This window comes from Gouania willdenowi, chromosome 9 (assembly GCF_900634775.1).
Source record: "Gouania willdenowi chromosome 9, fGouWil2.1, whole genome shotgun sequence".
NCBI lineage: Eukaryota > Metazoa > Chordata > Actinopteri > Blenniiformes > Gobiesocidae > Gouania > Gouania willdenowi.
Window position 1 is genome coordinate 17458913 of NC_041052.1, and position 17500 is coordinate 17476412.

At 37.0% G+C, this 17500-nt stretch overlaps 1 protein-coding gene across 1 annotated transcript in view; it reads right to left on the reverse strand.

Moving 5' to 3' along the window:
• Window positions 1–16553, reverse strand: part of cacna1ba (calcium channel, voltage-dependent, N type, alpha 1B subunit, a) — a 126207-nt gene extending 109654 nt beyond the window's left edge. Inside the window, 3 exon segments of the mRNA XM_028458069.1 lie at window positions 6838–6977; window positions 9382–9487; window positions 15943–16553. Coding sequence (XP_028313870.1) covers window positions 6838–6977; window positions 9382–9487; window positions 15943–16157 — 461 coding nt within the window. The 5' untranslated portion in view covers window positions 16158–16553.
• Window positions 16554–17500: the final 947 nt, after the last annotated feature.

A 17500-nucleotide genomic window follows, 5' to 3' on the forward strand; every position in this document is an offset into this window, starting at 1 on the left:
TAACCGTTAACTCTTTCATCCAAATATTGAAATTAAAAACCAAATCAAAAAAGTGTGATTTTGGTCCCTCTTTTAATAAACTATGTCAGAGGTGTCAAACATAATTTAGTTCAAGGGCCAAATACGGACCACTTTGATTTCAAGTGGGCCGCAAATTTTAGGCAGTAATTTTAACACCATTCTGCCCTATAAATGTATGTAAAGTAATGGAAGTTACAGACAATATCCAATCTTTAAATTTCCTCGAGTTTGTGAGCAAATGTTTTTTTTAATTTTGGAAATATTTGTGGAATAATTTTTAATGAAATTGCAGAATTTTGCAAAAGATGAAGATATCTTTTATCACACTAACAATTTGCAAAAATGACTGCCATCATGTGATAAAAGCATCAGAAAATGGTGCGCCCTGGCAAGTATTGTGGATATTTATTGAATTTAGGTATTTGGAAGGGCTGAGATATCTACAACTGAATTACTGAAGTATTTTTACACAGTATTGTTTTCTGTAATTTTGACTTTATCCTGAAAGACAAATTTAATGCTCTAAAGCAGTGTTTCTCAAATGGGGGTACGTTATGGCACTACAGGGGGTACTAGAGAGAGAAAGAGTGGAAAATGTACAAATAAGTCAGTCTTGGTTACACCCCAGGCGTGAGATGACTGGAAATAAAAAATAAAAATAAAATAACTATAGTATTCAATCTGTTCAGCAGCCACTAAATCAGTGTTTTTCAATCTTGGGGTTGGGACCCTATGTGGGGTCATCTGAAATTTCTGAAAAACTAAACTACATTTTGTAAATGTACATTTCTAAAAAAAAAAAAAATTCACTTAAAACAACACAATCTCTAGTTCTATACTTTCACTTTGTAAAATACTAATGTAATTCAACTAAAATGCAGTAAAAAAAATAAATATATATGTATATATATACATATATATATGACCTCAAGCATGATCAAAAACTAATTCCAGAAATTCTTGATATCAAAATGGGGTCACGATCCAAAAAAGGTTGGGAACCACAGCACTAAATACTGTTTCTTTCCACTTATTTACAAAATGAGATTCTTTCACTTGTTCATTCCCATCATTATGCTCTATAGTTGTTTTTAAATAGTTTTCTAAGCAAAATGTTGCAGTTGCTCTAAAGGCCGGATTTTGCCCCCGGCCCGGGCCTTGAGTTTGGCACACGTGAACTATGTAAATACAAGCCACGCCTACATCTGAGTTTTCAAGACTCCTGCAGAACAAAGGTTTAAATCACAGAGTGTGTGGAAAAAGAAGAGATCATGTAGACACACAGACGTGCACCTAGGGCTGAGCAAAAAAATCGATTTCATCGAATTTGTAAATAAAAACATTTTTTGTTTTGCAAATTCAAGTTAAAAAAAAATTAAAAATATACATGTATTTTTTTCTACACCACAGTTTTTTCGGACTTTTTTGCGTTCCGTCCTTGTGGGTTGCCGTAGTGCGATATGAGCCTGCCCCCTCTTTGTTTACATTTGTTTACCCTTTGAGTAGACTATATGTGGGCCACAGGCATGTTTAATGTTTTATTCGCACTATGCTTAGATGCTAAGGGAAAAGTTAATTTTTTTTATTGTAATGTTATGTTATAAAATATGGAGTTAACTGATTTCTTAATCAAAATATTTAAGCTACTGTGAAGTTGCTGTTGCACTTTTGCTTAAACCTGGGTTAAAGCTTGAAATTGTTGAATGACAGAGCCTTATTACTTATTATTTTTGGATTGTTCTATGCATTTTAACTCTTGAGGACAATCACAGCAATAAAGTTGCACTTTTTACAATAAATCTGATGTCTGCAGTCATTTTTAAGTGCATCGAAAAAAAAAAAAAATCGAAAATCAAATCAAAGCTCAAATTTAAAAAAAAATAAATAAATAATAAAGAGTTTTTAGGCAAAATCGCCCTGCCCTAGGTGCATCTGGTACAACTAAAAGCACGCCTTACAGTGAATGGCTTGTTTTTGAGCCTCAGTGAGTCCCAGTGACTTACACTGGGAAGGGGCAGAGCTGTTAATGAGGCTCTGTTTACTACAAAGACGTTCCTGAAATGGGTTGAAAAAGTCTCCCTGACGTTATACAAGAATGCCCCATCGGTGCCCAGCAGGGACCCTAAGCTGTCTGGAGACGCTACGAGGCGTAACACAGTCCTCTGTCACCAACATCCTCCACCTCTCTCACACTCACAACACTATTCATGTCCTCACTTTGTCAGCAACCGCCTGGGGAATCATCTGTGTTTACTCCACACACAATCTGTGGTAACACCGCAACTTGTAGAGCTAATGCTGCTCACACTTTTCAAAACATCTCATGTTTCTGTCCGATTTTGTAAAAAAAAAAAAAAAGCAGGGTTTGAAGGAACAAAAGGAATTGTACAATGTGTTGTTGCTTCAAAGCTCTTGAGGTAGTAAATAGCCAGGAAAACACTTTAAAAACACTTAATGGAAATATGTCATTGAGGCACTGCTTTAATAATTTGTACTCGTATGTACAATATACAATTTTTTTTCTCCAAATTTTGTCTTTTAATAAAAATCCACTTAATATTAATATTAGTAAATGTATTACTTTATTACTTAAAAATGCTGGTCCTATTACTTTAGTTGTTTTTGTGTACAGATACAGAAGCTACAGATACTTTAATGTATTTAACTATGTTTTTTCAAGCAGCTGTGCTTCACTTAGTATTGCTTCCATCTTTTTTACACAAATATCTGTACTTTCTATTCAGTACAATTCATTTTTTACATGGACTCATTACTTTCTTCAACAATGCAGAGAGAAAAAAACAAGACTTCGAGTGAATAAAGTATAAATTATGTATTTCTTCTATTCTAGGTGTTTTTTTCTTTCTTTTTAAATGTCTACTTCCACTTTACTACTACTATGCCTCACGATTGCACTTGATTTCAAAAGGTCTGAATGCACACAGCTACACCAGTGTTGTCAACTTAAAGGGTACCCAAGAGTGAATTTTAGTTGGAAGCTGTATTGAAAGATCAATCTTCAGGTTTAGTGGGGTTGTTTTTTTTTAAAGTTCTGCCAGGAGGAGGAGGAGGAACCAGTGACGAACCAGTGAAGCTGCTGGCTGAAGTCCACAAGTAAACGCAGACTTCAGCTATACCTTCATTATGTCGGGTCACAGATTTAAAAAATAAAATCTCACCAGGAATGTTTCACAGCATAGGGGGATAGCAAGGTGTGCGAGCAAGCGCCGCCGGCGTGAGTGTTGTAGGGAGGTCTGGTTAAACCCCCCCCCAGAGTTACTCATGCTTGGTATAGGTCCTCCACTAAATACTCACACACTGTATAGACAAGAAATAACATTTTATTTTTGATTCAAAAATGTGCTTCTCAAATTTAAATGATGTATCATGTGGGACCTGTAGTAATATTGGGACTGTTTTGGACATGCCCCCTCTCCAACTCATTTATTTATTTATTTATTTATTCAGTTTATTTCCGACATGGTTACATTCACTTTTTTTTTTTTTTTTTTTTTTTTTTACATTTTTTGTACATGCCGAAAAAGGAGACGAGAGAAGCAGTTTGCTTATCCGGGTCCCGTCCCCTGTTTTACCATCGCAGATTTACATGGGTTTACATGTCTCTCTGGTCAAACATTCTTGATTTCTTCTTTTTTGTGTATTCTCATCTGTTGGCCTTGTTCCCTGCCAGACGTTGTTAGCATTCCTCCAGTTCAAGAATAGTTCCTCTTTCGAAGGTGTTTGGAAGATTCTTCCCTTTTCATCCACAATGTCACCTTGTTTTGTCTCTACATCAAGGGTAATCCAGCTGTTGTTAGTTCTATTGGCAGTGTTGTATTTTCCACTGTCTGATGATGGGATCAGATCCAACTTGTATGAACACATCACTACATCCCAGTTCACAAGCAAAGTAGTATTTTAATGTAATATATCTTAGTTCATAAGGGTGTTTCTAACTGCTGTTGTTAGTTTTATTGGCAGTGTTGTATTTTCCACTGTTAGATTTAACTTGTATAAACACATTATTATATCTTAGTTCATAAGCAAGGCAGTAATTTCATTGTATATATAAAAAAAAATCGTGTTTCTAACTGCACATATGACAATAAACACTTTGAATTTAAATTTAATGTAATCCTTAATCACCCCACCACCTAGCAATTGAAATGAATAAATGACAGACCTTTTTTACTCTTGGTTTCCACATTTAATTCGGTCTCCGTAAAATAATCACAGTCTGAGTTTTGTTTCCAGTGTTTATATAGATCTGGGTCCATATCCATGATTACCATCAGTAGTGTTGTTGTTTAGGTGGATCCTTCGTATTTTCCCAAGTTGTCCATCGTCTTGATAAGAACTGGTTTTCCGTCCTCTTCTTCCAGGATGTAAATCCTGCAGTTTTTTGACCACGTCTTCAAAATCTTTCCTTCTTTTTTTATTTGACGTGCTTTCCATGCAATGCTTGCATTTTGTTTCGTCAGGTTTTCATTGATGTACACCTTCGTTCCCTTGAGTTTGTTTCGTTGCTTGATTATTTCTCCTTTGAATTTTATATTCGTGAAGGTTATTTTTACAGCTCTGGTATCATTTCTCTTTGGCAGGAGATGGCAGGAGTTGATGTTGTCAGGGTTCAGGACAATGTCCTTCGACTTCAGGAAGTCAATGACCTGTTGTTCAATCGATTTTGTTTCTTCGTCACTCCTGGGTTTTATCTTTAGGCCTGTGATGATGACATCTTTCTCTCTTTCCTTTTGTTCCAGCTGTTCAACCCTCGCGTTCAACAATTTTATCTCTTCAGCATTTCTTTCATTCTTTTCTTTCAGTACCTTTGTTTCGCTTTGTAGTCTTTCCAGTGAATTTTCCAGCGTCTTTTCCAACGACTTTATCTCGGCAGATAGGTTTTGTAGACCCTCGCGTATCATCTCCTTGACCTCTTCCAAACCCGACTTGGGTTCTGAAGGGCCTCCCTGCGGTTTTTTCACCATTTTCCTTCAGTCTTGGGCCCAGTTTTTCAGGCTGTTCAGGCTGTTCAGCTGTAGCCAGCTGTAGCCAAGGTCGTGTTATCGGAGCAAAGAAAAACACGTCTGCTCTCACCAAAGACCAGAGAATCATGGTACATGGTATCATACATTTTTATTGGATGGTGATTATGGGTTACAAAGCAGAGGATGCACACAGTAGAGCTTTAATCGGGCCTAGAAAGAAGACCTGACCCAGCCTGAGCCCGTCAGAACACAGCCCCAACCCGTGCAACTCGAATGAAGCCGATGTCTCTTTAAGCAAACACCTTTCTCAACCTGAACCTATTCACATCCATGTGCATACATGTAGAATGATCTGTTGCAACTTATAAACATGACGAGCAGCTTCATCTGTCGCTATATGCTAGCAGTAGAAGCACACTGTGTTGCACACAGGCAAAATCGGGGGCAGCTAAGTGGCTGCAGGGGTCCTTGGAGTCCTCAGGTAAAGAGAGAAGTAGGGGTGTTGAAAAAAATTGATTCAGCGATATATCGCGATATGATGTCGTGCGATTCTTGGATTGATTTAGAATGCAACCATATCAATTTAAAAAAAACATATACGTATATATATATATTTTTTTATTTTTCTACCTTTATTTTTATTTAACCAGGAAAGTCTTTTCCACCACAGGAGACATTGTAAATGCACAAAGGAGTGCACTAAATCCTGGGCATGTTGACCAGCTGGTGGTTTTTCAAAAAAATCTAAAAAGAAAGTACTAACTTCCTGCATGTATTTGTTGTTCTAGACATATACCTCAGTTAAGTTGCACTAATGAGATGTTGCACTAAAGTCAAAGTTGCTTTAAAAGCCACAGTATTGTATATAGCCACTGTACTAAATAGACATTGCGGCTGATGTATGCGTTTCTCGGTTATGCAGATTAAAAAGAGAGTTTAAACAACACGGGCATGGAGGATCACGTGTGCAATAATTGTTATGACGGTACAAATTTAAAAAGGAAAAAAACAACAGAAAAGCAAACTACGCTGGTTGAAACACACCGCAGGGGGCGACATCACAATGTACGGGATCCAGATTACACCGTAGTGGGCCCCTACGCTTAACAGCGCTGGCAAGAACCCTGACCGCTTACAATGTGGGGCATAAATGACGGCCAACTTCTCTCATGAATGACCCTGTTTTTCTATTACTGCCTGCTCTACAAGGACTTTTAAAGAAAGCAAAAAGACAGTCATCAACATCCCCCATCAGAAAAAAAAACCGGAACAAGGGCAATAACTCCAGAAGTGCTTCTCATTTTCAAACTCCATCAAGGTATTGATACCCTGAAGCCACACACCAAATTTGGTTCCTATCTTAAAATTCCACACTTTGTGGCGGGGGATAGTAACCTGACTAAACCTCGTGTTCTTTAAAATCTGTAGATAGAGCTTGCAGTTCAAATTCTCTGCAGGTATTCTTTACAGCTGATGTGACCGTGACAAATGACATTAAACACATCCTGTAACACACAGAGCAGGAATCAGGCTCTACTTTTTTTTTCTTCATGTTTTTCTTAGAATTGCACAAAAAGTAGTCAGACTTTCATCATCTGAGAATGTTTGACAAAGACAGAATAAAAGAGTCAGAATCTGCACACAGCCATGTTTACCATTCTTCTGTATGTGTGGAACGGGAAACAAGCACCCGGCCGTCCGGAAAAGGCTCGGCTCTTCTGATCATTAGAAACACACACACACACGCACACACAGATTGCAAAGCGTTCCCTCCCATTGTTAATCGCTGCTGCCCATCAGCTGAATAAGCCATTAGGCCAGTGCTACTTACCCTGTTAGGACCACCACAAAGTCCATTACATTCCAGCCATTACGCAGGTAGGTGCCTTTGTGGAAGGCAAAGCCCAGAGCGATGATCTTGATTCCAGCCTCGAAACAAAATATTCCAATAAAGTAGGGCTCTGTGTCGTCCTGTAGGGAGGAAGAGAGGAGCATTGATAAGAGATCAAACACTGATACATGATAAAACTACCACCACACAAAGACTTTTAATACAGCTGAAGAGTTCTCCAAGGTTTCTGCAGCTGTGATAGTTCTGTATGAATGGGAACAGTTTTACTAACAAGTTGACTCTTCAGCCCTGGCTTCTTTCTGTTTAACAGAGTGTCAGTAAACGTCTCACCAACTGGCTTTGGTAAACGTAGTCTAGACCAGACAAGAGAAACTTTTATCATAGTTGGGCCACAAACATGCGTTAGTATTTGATCAACAATATTCAAGTCATAATTTACAATAAGGACAAATCTCAGCATAAATACATGTGTTTGTAGTTGGGTTTTGTTTTGTTTTTTTCTGTAAATTTTGTGTATTTTTGTAAATTTTTTAAATTGTTTTGTGTATTTTTGTTGTCCTTTAGCATGTTTTTTAAATCACTTTTGGATTTTGTTGACCTTTTGTATGCCGTTGAGTCATTTTGTGTATTTTTGCTGTGTCATATTTTGTATTTGTTTTGGGGGCCATACTGTGCGTGGCTATCGGGCCATCAGTTATGCCAGTCTGATCTCGACCAGCGGTACCCACACTTTTTCTAATAGCAGTCTACTTTCTCATTGGCCAGGTCATGGAGATTATGGTTTATGGATGTCGGATGAGAACAAGCAAAAAATTAAATATTATTATTAATATATATACATAGTATTGTGGGTTTTTTTTTTGTATATGATTTCAATTAAAATGGAAGTGTAAAATGAGGAAACCATGTAAAATGAGTAAAACCATGTACACTATTACAGAACAGGTACCGGAACTACTTTGTAGATATTTGAAATTTCAGTACAGCCATACTGTTCATTACTTATGATACTTCCACTCAATATTTTTATTTTGTGATAAATATTTTCCTTAATAACCTAAAAAAAGATATTCTCAGACATCAATGTTGTAGTATCCAATAAACTTCTGTTGCAATTAAATACAAAATCTTGCTCAAATAAATGTTAGTTAAACGCTTTCCCCCTTTGTTGATTGAAAATATAGTTTTGTAACTAAATCATGATTAAATAGTAAATTAAATAACTGCTATTATTGCAAATAGAGCTATATGACACCCCATAATCAAAGAATCAGAGGTGTAATTAGGAAATCTTTAACAGATTAATCAATAATAAAAGCAATGATTTGCTCCTCCTGGTGTCTGTGCCTCCTGTGAGGAGGAGAAGTTTCATCTCCACCTCAGGGACAGGATCGATGACAGCAGGAGTGACATTTTATTCTGCCAGCGACAGCTCTGTGATTGGACGGCACGGCTCGCAGCGCCGCCGTCTTTAATGTGGAGACTTAACGTGAGCAGCGATGGAGGGAGAGCGCAGCAGGGGTAACCTGAGGTGAGCAGACAGGGCTGATCACACGTTGCTCTCTAGGTTTCTGCTCCTCCTGCAGCGCCGAGCGCGGGGGGGGGGACAAGGTGTCAGCCAATCACTGCATAGCATTACATCGTAACTGTCACACACACACACACACACTGATTATTTAAGATAAAGTACTTCACATCAAACTTACATGACTCCTTAGGGGTAGATCTGTTCCTATCCTGTGTTACAGAGGTATAAAGCATAGATCTGTTCACATTCATTTTCCTTCCAAACGCATTCATTTCTATGGTGTTTTTTCAGGGTTTTTTTTTTGGCGTTTTGTGAGTGTGTTTTTTTTTTTGGTGTGTTTTTGGCATTGTTTGCGTGTTTTAAGAGTCAACTTGTATACTGGTGTTTGTTTTTAAATCAATTTGTATAGTTATGTTGTTGTTTTGTGTGTTTTTGTTATTTTATGTATTTTTATTGATGTTTTGTCTGTTTTGGGAGGCTGTTTGCATATTTATGTAGGTTTGTAGTAGTTTCATTAATAGTTTTGGTATTTTTGGTGTCACTTGGTTTATTTATGTTGTCTTTTTGAGTGTTTTAGAGTAATTTTGTGTGTTTTACATGAATGGACGACTTGGAATTGATTTATATAGTGCTTTATCCCCACCGAGGTAGTCTCAAAGTGTTTTACAATATCATCTCATTCACACTCACATGTACACACCAGTAGGACAATGTTGGGTGTCATTTAGGTTAGCTTAGCCTGTAGCAACGCTGGCTGAACTGGGGAAAGGTGCCATCAGGTGTGATCAGGTCAACACATTAATTCAAATTACTTTAGATAACCAAGATGATCAGTTAATGGTCCCATTTATCCTGTGCAAAGACAGAAAACCCTTAAAGAAGTCAAATAAGCACCAGGTTGGTTTTGGTCTGATTCTACCAATAAATGCATCCTATCCACTCCTAAATCAAGGGTCTTTAATGTCCCATCGCATTCAAGCAATAATGACACTCACCAGTCGCTCGGACATCGGGGTTTTGTCTGAAGCCGGCAGGTGTTGCTCCAAGGCCAGCACGATGCAGTTTGCAATGATGGTGGCCAGAATCATGTACTCAAATGGAGTGTGGCTGTTAAGGAAGACTTATGAGACGAAGATAAACATCTCTCACACACAAAAAGACCTTTGAATTATTCACATCTGGAGACGCTCAATGAACGACAGAGTCCAATTAGAAGACCACGTAGGAGTATGTGACGGATGACCACAAGCTGAGATTTCAAAGGAAAATGGACTTTAGGTGACTTCTAGGATTATGTTTTATTTTGCATTACTTAGGGTCGGACATGGGCAGCTGGGGCCAATTTTATGTGACAGATCATCGTACACATACAGTATCATGCAGTTACACTCGTCTGTTTGAAAACAGAGATTCAGGAAGAATATCAGCAATAATAGTTTCAGAGGTTGTTTTGGAATGTGTAGACTTAATAACCTGAATTTTATTAAATGTGGTTTAAGTGTATATGTATATGAAACAACACAAATACACAAAATGACTCCAAAAACATACAAAACAAAAACAGAAATACACAATATGGCACAGAATGCCTATCAAACAACAACAAAAACATAAATAATGGCTGAGAAATACACAATTGACTCGAGAAATGAACAGCATGACCACAAAAAACACACAAAATGGCCGATAAATACATATTAAACTCCAAAGACACCCAAAATGGAAAAGACAACTTAAAAATTACCATTAAAACACATAATATGTCAACAAGAATACAAAAATGTACTATTAAAACACAAAACTGAAACAAACATGTTCTCATGGACACCAAAAACAAACTACACATCATTTTACAAATACACAAAATAACAACAAAACAAACAAACTGGCACAGAAATACACAATTGACTCTAACACACAAAATGACAATGAAATACACACATTTATTATTTAAAAAAAACACATCAAAGCACAACAAGAATACATAAAATAATTTGAAAAATACACATTTGACTAATGAAAGGGCCTGAATACTCTCTAATACTCTCTTGACATTACGCAATGACTTCAATACATTGTCACATGATTTTGTCATAACTCCAAGATTTGATCATAATTTGGTAGAAATCTCTGTCGTTATACCAGCATTTTAGGGTTACTTGTATTCTATTTGTAAATGTAATATTAAAGTTTACAAATCCATATATTTAATAATGACTTTCTTTGGATTCTAGCTTGAATAAATATATTACAAACAAAAAAAATTATTATTAAAAATATATATTTTAAAGAGAGAGAGAGAGAGCAACTCCTGCATTTTGTAAAAACAACAACAAAAATATGTAAATTGAATAATAACTTCGATACTAATTCACCTGTTCATATGTATATATTACAATAAATTGCAAAAAAACAGAGAGATTTGTTTATTATGACATTTTTTTCTTGCTGGTTAATAAATAATGGAATCATTTATTACACAAAAAGTGTTAATAAATAAACTGTTATCTAAAAAAAAATCAACTTGAACTTTGTCATAACTAAAGACTTTTTTTTTTTTTACATGTAGCTTTCAGGGTTTAGTTTACAACACACACAATGACACACACACACACAACCTTTATCAGGCATTCCCAACACTCCTGCACTGCACTGCTGTTATGTCACTAAAGCAGTGAACAGGATAATCCAGCACACATCATGATCTGAATCAGCAACAACAGCTTCCCGATGCACTGCGACATCAAACAGTGATCAGATGTCTGCGCAGCACTAAAGGACACATGACGACTGCATGAACACACGCTGACATTTACACACAGAGTTCACGCTCAACAAGTGATGAAGTCGTACATAAATAACCCAAAGGAGGGGACGGAAGACCTGCAGTCGGTTGCTACAGGCAGCGGCTGTTTGGCGTCACACCCATGCAGTGGCACCGCCTCACTGCTGAGAGGGAGAGAGTGGGAGCTCAGCACCATGGACAGCACCATAAACAAAAACCAGCAGGACCAGTCCACAGTTACACACCAAACAGCTCAGATCTGACCACAGAATACACACGTGTTCCTCACTGCACGTGAAAACCACACAAACACAAAGCAACCATCAGTCACGCAGGGACCAAACAGCTGTTGTGCATTCATAAACGATGCTCCAATGCAGTGGTTCCCAATCATTTTTGTCCTGTGGCATGTGAACCCCTTTACATTTTTGTGAAATCCTCTCTTCATATCGTAAGTACCCTCTCCATAACTTCATACTTTTTCATTTGTGGAACTGTCTCTCAATTATTGGTTCCCTAAGGCTTGGTCTACAAATACAAAACAATGACTGTAATTAAAAGTGGAATTTATTTATTCTTTAAAAAAACCAATGCAACTTTTATGTGATTACTTCAATAGTAAGTAAATGCAGTGTTGTTTGTAAAATGTAGCTAATTTTTGTCTTTACAGCATAAAATAATAAGAAAATATAGTGATTTATTGTTAGTTTGTGGTGTTTTTTTTCCCCAAAACATAGCCTAAAAAGGAACTGGGAACACGTACCCCTATTTGGGAACCACTGCTCTAATGGTTCGCGGACACAGACGTCCACACAGACTTATAATAGGCTGAAAAATCAGCTACAATCTACTCTGCTGAGTCATTTGCAACTATAAAATGCTTTACATTAAATGGAGAGGATGCTAAATACCCAAAGGGAGGTCCACACCTTTCAACGTTCTACTTTTCATAAGGCCGACTCATGAGACGTAGATGTCTGTCACAGCGCTGAATTGAAACAGTCTTTACAGTCTATGAAACAGACAAGCATTCACACTAGCGCTGGACGATATATCAGGATTCAAAATGTATCACGTTTCCAATTTTGGCAATATAGAAAATTATAATATCTAGGGATGTCCCGATACAACTTTTTCACTTCAGACACGATACCGATATTGCAGCCTTGCATATTGACCGATATGAAAAACTGACCCATTTATTATTAACCAATTGGTTACATACATTTTAACCTTCAACATAATATCTACAGTATTCTACAATTGAATAAATATAATATAATATAATATATATCGGAGATTTTAGATGCAGTATGATAAAATCCAATATTCGTTTTCTGGCTGATATCGGACCAATATCCGATATCAATATCGGATCGGGACAACCCTAGTAATATCGCCATTATCAATATATAGATATTGATATTATTTTGTATCACAATACTTCTCAGAACAGCATTAAAAGCACAGTTAGATGGATTACTGAGTGCATCCTAACCCAGATCTACCACTAATCAACTAGCCACACGACAGAACTCACACACACACATATGATATGTTCCCAAAGTGGTTCATATTGTGCAGCTGTTTGTTAAAAAATGCGCCTGTGCAGCATTTTGCATCAGCAAATTTAACCCTGAATTATCTTTCAGGTCAGACGTCATCTGACCAAAAGATTTATATTGCCCAAATGCCATTTTTTTTACAGAACAAAATATCTAGATATGAGTTTTAGTCCATATCCCAGAGCCTTGTCTCACACTCATTCACTCCTACAGACAATTTAGAAACTCCACCCTAACAAACTATTATGGGAGTACCCAGAGGATGCCAACGAAACCACAGAGAGAACATGCAAACCACACACAGAAATGTCCCAGGAAGGCTTCCTGCTTGGGAATCAAACTTAAAAAAAGGCAATAATAAGCCTCTGGTTGGAGACGTGCAAAGTTTAATCAGAGCTCACCATGTGTTAACTCTTACTGCTCCAGGGAGGAAACACTGAGAAAAATGACTGAGTGGCTGAACGTAACAAAACCACAGAAATCATTTCCATTCAAAGCAAATGATTTGTTGATAATAAACTACATTTTGTTGAGTGAACTACATGTGGATATGCCAGGTCAACATGACATATTGGGGTTATTTAGGCATAGATTACATACATCCAAGTTTACTGTTTGAGGTTTGAGCAACTTTATTTTGGAATATTTCTTTTAGATTGTATTGCAGAAATACAGTTTGCCTTTTCTTATTTATCAGTGGCTTTACATTGCGTTAACAGTGTTACTAATTAAAGTTCCTTATTTTAATGTATTAGTGTTTTGCTTCTTTTTGTCGAATCATATTTTGGGTATTATAGGAATTTGTGGTCGTGTACGTACTGTATATATCATATCAATGTTTTTATTTAACATACTGACAGATATATCGGCTAGAAACCGATATATCGCTCATCAGCAGATACATCGAATATTGGCTTTCGTAAACACATCGGTATTGGTCTCGCCCCTAAAAATCTCATATCAGCCAGGCTTTTATTTGTAATTGTGACATATTTAGCATGGCAGTTTCAGACTTCATGGGTTACTTAAACTTAGACAAAATGATTGCGTGTTACTTATTTCCATAGATAGATAAATCTAGTTTACTTTAGGTCAGGGGTTCTTAACTGGTCTCACCCAGGGACCCAAATGTTGCCATGGTCATTAAATTACAAAAACTTAAATCTATATATTTTTCTGTCTAAAAGAAAAGTTTTTTAAAATAAAAGACAAGTTCAAGAGAGACATTAATTATTCATTTATTTTTGACCAGCTGTCCGCGACCCACCCAGTACAGGTCCGCGACTCACTTTTGGGTCCCGACCCACCAGTTGAGAATCGCTGATTTAGGTAATATTGATGGAAACACTGTCAAAGTGTCTTTTTTTACTATAAATATGGAATTTAAAGTTTTTGCTGTCTGCATGTTGTAATTAAACATGGTTTAGTTGGTCTGATCGATATTCATGCACAGTCACCATGTCAATAAATTGCTTTCCACAATTTTATTATCACGCTCAGCCAACAAGGCATTTTTTTCAGTTCGGTAAGTTATGTTCAAACTACACGATTCCAGCTTTGTCATGGTTTATCCTCAGCAAAGGTATAAATAGAGGCTGTGAGCTCGTCCTCTCCCATGTGGGCCATTACTGGGTGTTTATGGGCCAGGGGTCGTGCCTCTGATTTTGTATGATCGTGGGAAATCCTTAGCTACATATTTTGGAACAATATTGAGCATTTTCGCAATATTCTTACACCGTTAAATGGGTGGCCTAATGTCTAGCGAGTAGCAAGACATCAAATCTCTCGCAAAATCTTGTGCGATTTAAGCTTGTGCTTTAGGGTCCACTGCTGCAGCATAGAAACATTCAGTTATTAACAATAGATAACGACACTTAAAACTATGTGACATTTAATAGCCTGCAATGCTATATATCTGATTAAGAAACGACGTTGACGCAAAATGGAAATAATAACTGACGCAGAAATGACCAAACTCTTTAAAGATATTTAGGAAATTTCAAAAGGGAAAACCTGAGGCTCTACAGGTGCCCTCTGCAATAAAGGGTTTGCCCCTTTAAAAGGACATTTTCAAATGCAACAAATTATCCAACAAATACTTTGCCACGTCTAAAGTTGAGTCCTTTGTTCTGAGAAGTTTAGCTTTGAAGATATCACACAACATAACATCCTCAGCAATGTATTATAAATCAATGAAATAACCCAACATTTGATTAAGGTGAAAAAAGCCTGTTTCTATCCATATTGATTTGTATCTGAAATTGACGGTATTGGCACATCAACATCAACATGTTTTTAAAGCTATTTTTTCAAAATTTTGGACAAAAAACTGCAGTTTCCTAACATGACTTTTTAACCCTGGTCAGCTTAAACATACATAAACAAGTACAAATCTTTACTTTTCCACCAAAATTTAACACAATAACCTTTAAAAACAATGCAAAAACAATTATAAATACTAAAAGCTTAAAATCAGTGTATTTAGTTTATCAAATGAGATGTATAAGCAACAAAAATACATTTTCAAATAAAGTACAATTATATTGTTTTATTTTCAAGAAAATTTACTTTAGTGTTTAATCTATTGCATTTCTCTGAATTAAAATTTTATATTACAAAAAGAAAAAGACCATGTTCTCAAACTGCGATACCCGGACCTTTTCCGGACCCTCCTTCTACAATTATCTACAAAATGTGGATGTTATTACTTTTTATTTAGTAATTCAGTTTTTTTTTACACAATGTTACCATTACAAAATGCGTTGTTACACTGGAATTATTTCCCTTGTAGAATTTATACTTTTAGCCTGGTAGTTGAAATATAAATATTTTTTTGTTTTTTTTATTATCTGGTTTGATTTATTTTCCCAATGGTATAACTAAAAAAGTATTTGCATGGTTTCAATTATTAGTTCATTTTCCCAGATGTAGCTTCTTATTATTCAATGTTTAATTGAAATCATTTTCAATAGTTTAGTTTCTCTATTTTTCCCGCGGTTTATTTTACATAATTAGTTCATAGTTTTATGTTTGAATTGTTAATTTAAAAAAATCTTTGTTTCCTGGTTTAAGTTCCAATTTTCCTGTAGTTTTATTTCTATTTTCCATCTAATTGATCGTCTTTGTTTAATTGACATTATTTCCATCGGGACTCTGGAGACTCCACACGCCGGGAGAGGCTGTGGGTCCCCGGGGTTAAAGGATATGGCCACTCTGTGATCTTTTTGGCATATTTCCGTATAATGTTGTCCTCGCTGAAGATGAACAGGGATCTGTTGACGGTGAGGAAGTTCTGCTTGACAGGGATCGGGTTGTAGATCGCCATGGTCCGGGCTCTCTGGGCCATGGTCTGCTTGTACACCCGCTGAGCGCCCGGCCGGGCGGCTCCTCTGCCGGGCAGCTCGTCTTCGAAGCGGGCCATCGTGGGAGAGCGCGGGTCGAGCTGCGGGACGAACCGAAACCGAGAGCAGAGAAGAAATGAAGCAGAAGCATCACCACACCGTCGTCCCCCGCCGGTCCTCTGCGTGTCACGGACGGAGGTTCAAAGTTTGAGCCGCACGACGCCTCGTCGTTCTGTTAACACCGTGAGTCCATGTCAACAAACAAACAACAAGTTTAACGGGGAAACCACCCGGTTGTAAAGCCGCAGTCAGGGCGCCTTTTCCCCGAGCAGCAGCACGTCGTCAGTCCGCAATGAGTTCAAACCTGTGGTGTGCGGCTCCGCTGCAACTGACTCGTCTGTCCCACGTGCACGCGCGTGGCTCTTCCCTTTGCGTCCGCCGCCGCCGCGCACGTGACTGATGAGAAAACGCCGACTCCACCTGACCAACCCTGTTCCCATAGCAACAGGGAGGAGAGACGGCCGGACCGCGGTCAAGATACACGTAGGGCGGATACATGCTTCCGCTGTGACTTTCAAAATAAAATTATGATTTAAAAAAAATAATATTTGATTAAATATGTGACTATTGACAACTAATCGTTCTTTGAAACCAACCATCAACCCCTAATAACACCCACAATGTATATTCATGAATAGATAGATTATTTAGATAGATAGATTGAAGGCAAAAAACATTGTTGGATATGCTAGTTTTATTAACATCTACATTATTTAAAATATTAGAACTAAGGGTGTCCAGATTCGATATTGGTATCTGTCTGTCTATCAGCAAAAAAAAAAAAAACAAGTATCACATCATATCGGCCTTCATCTAAAATCTAAGATACAATATATTGCTTTTATTGGATCCATTGAATTAGTATATTGAGGGTATTCTTATTTATATTTTATTCAGATGTAAAATACTCTTATAGACAAAATGTATGTAACTTACTGGTTATTATTACATGTTTCAGTTTTCCCTCACAACTACTGTTGCTGACATTTGTTCTCTGAGTAATATCACTCAATCAAGCCTTTTCTAAAATTCCACTCTACAAAGAGTAATCAAAACATGTATGAATCGTGCTAATATCGGATCGGGAAAATTCTGAAGGCTGCAATATCCGTGTCGTATCTAAAGGAAAAAATGTGTATCTAGACACTCCAAGTTAAGAATTGATCTGTTGGTTACAAGTTTATAGCAGTCATTATATTCCAGGCTCTTATTGTGAAAGACTTCATGAGGAAGTTTATGTGTAAAGGCAGCAAAGCAACGCAAGCTTGTTTACTACAACAAACTATTTCTTTATCTGTATTCATTCTTTTTGTTAAAAAATTTCTTAAGTAAAAAGAAGTCAAATCACTCAAATGAGACCAAA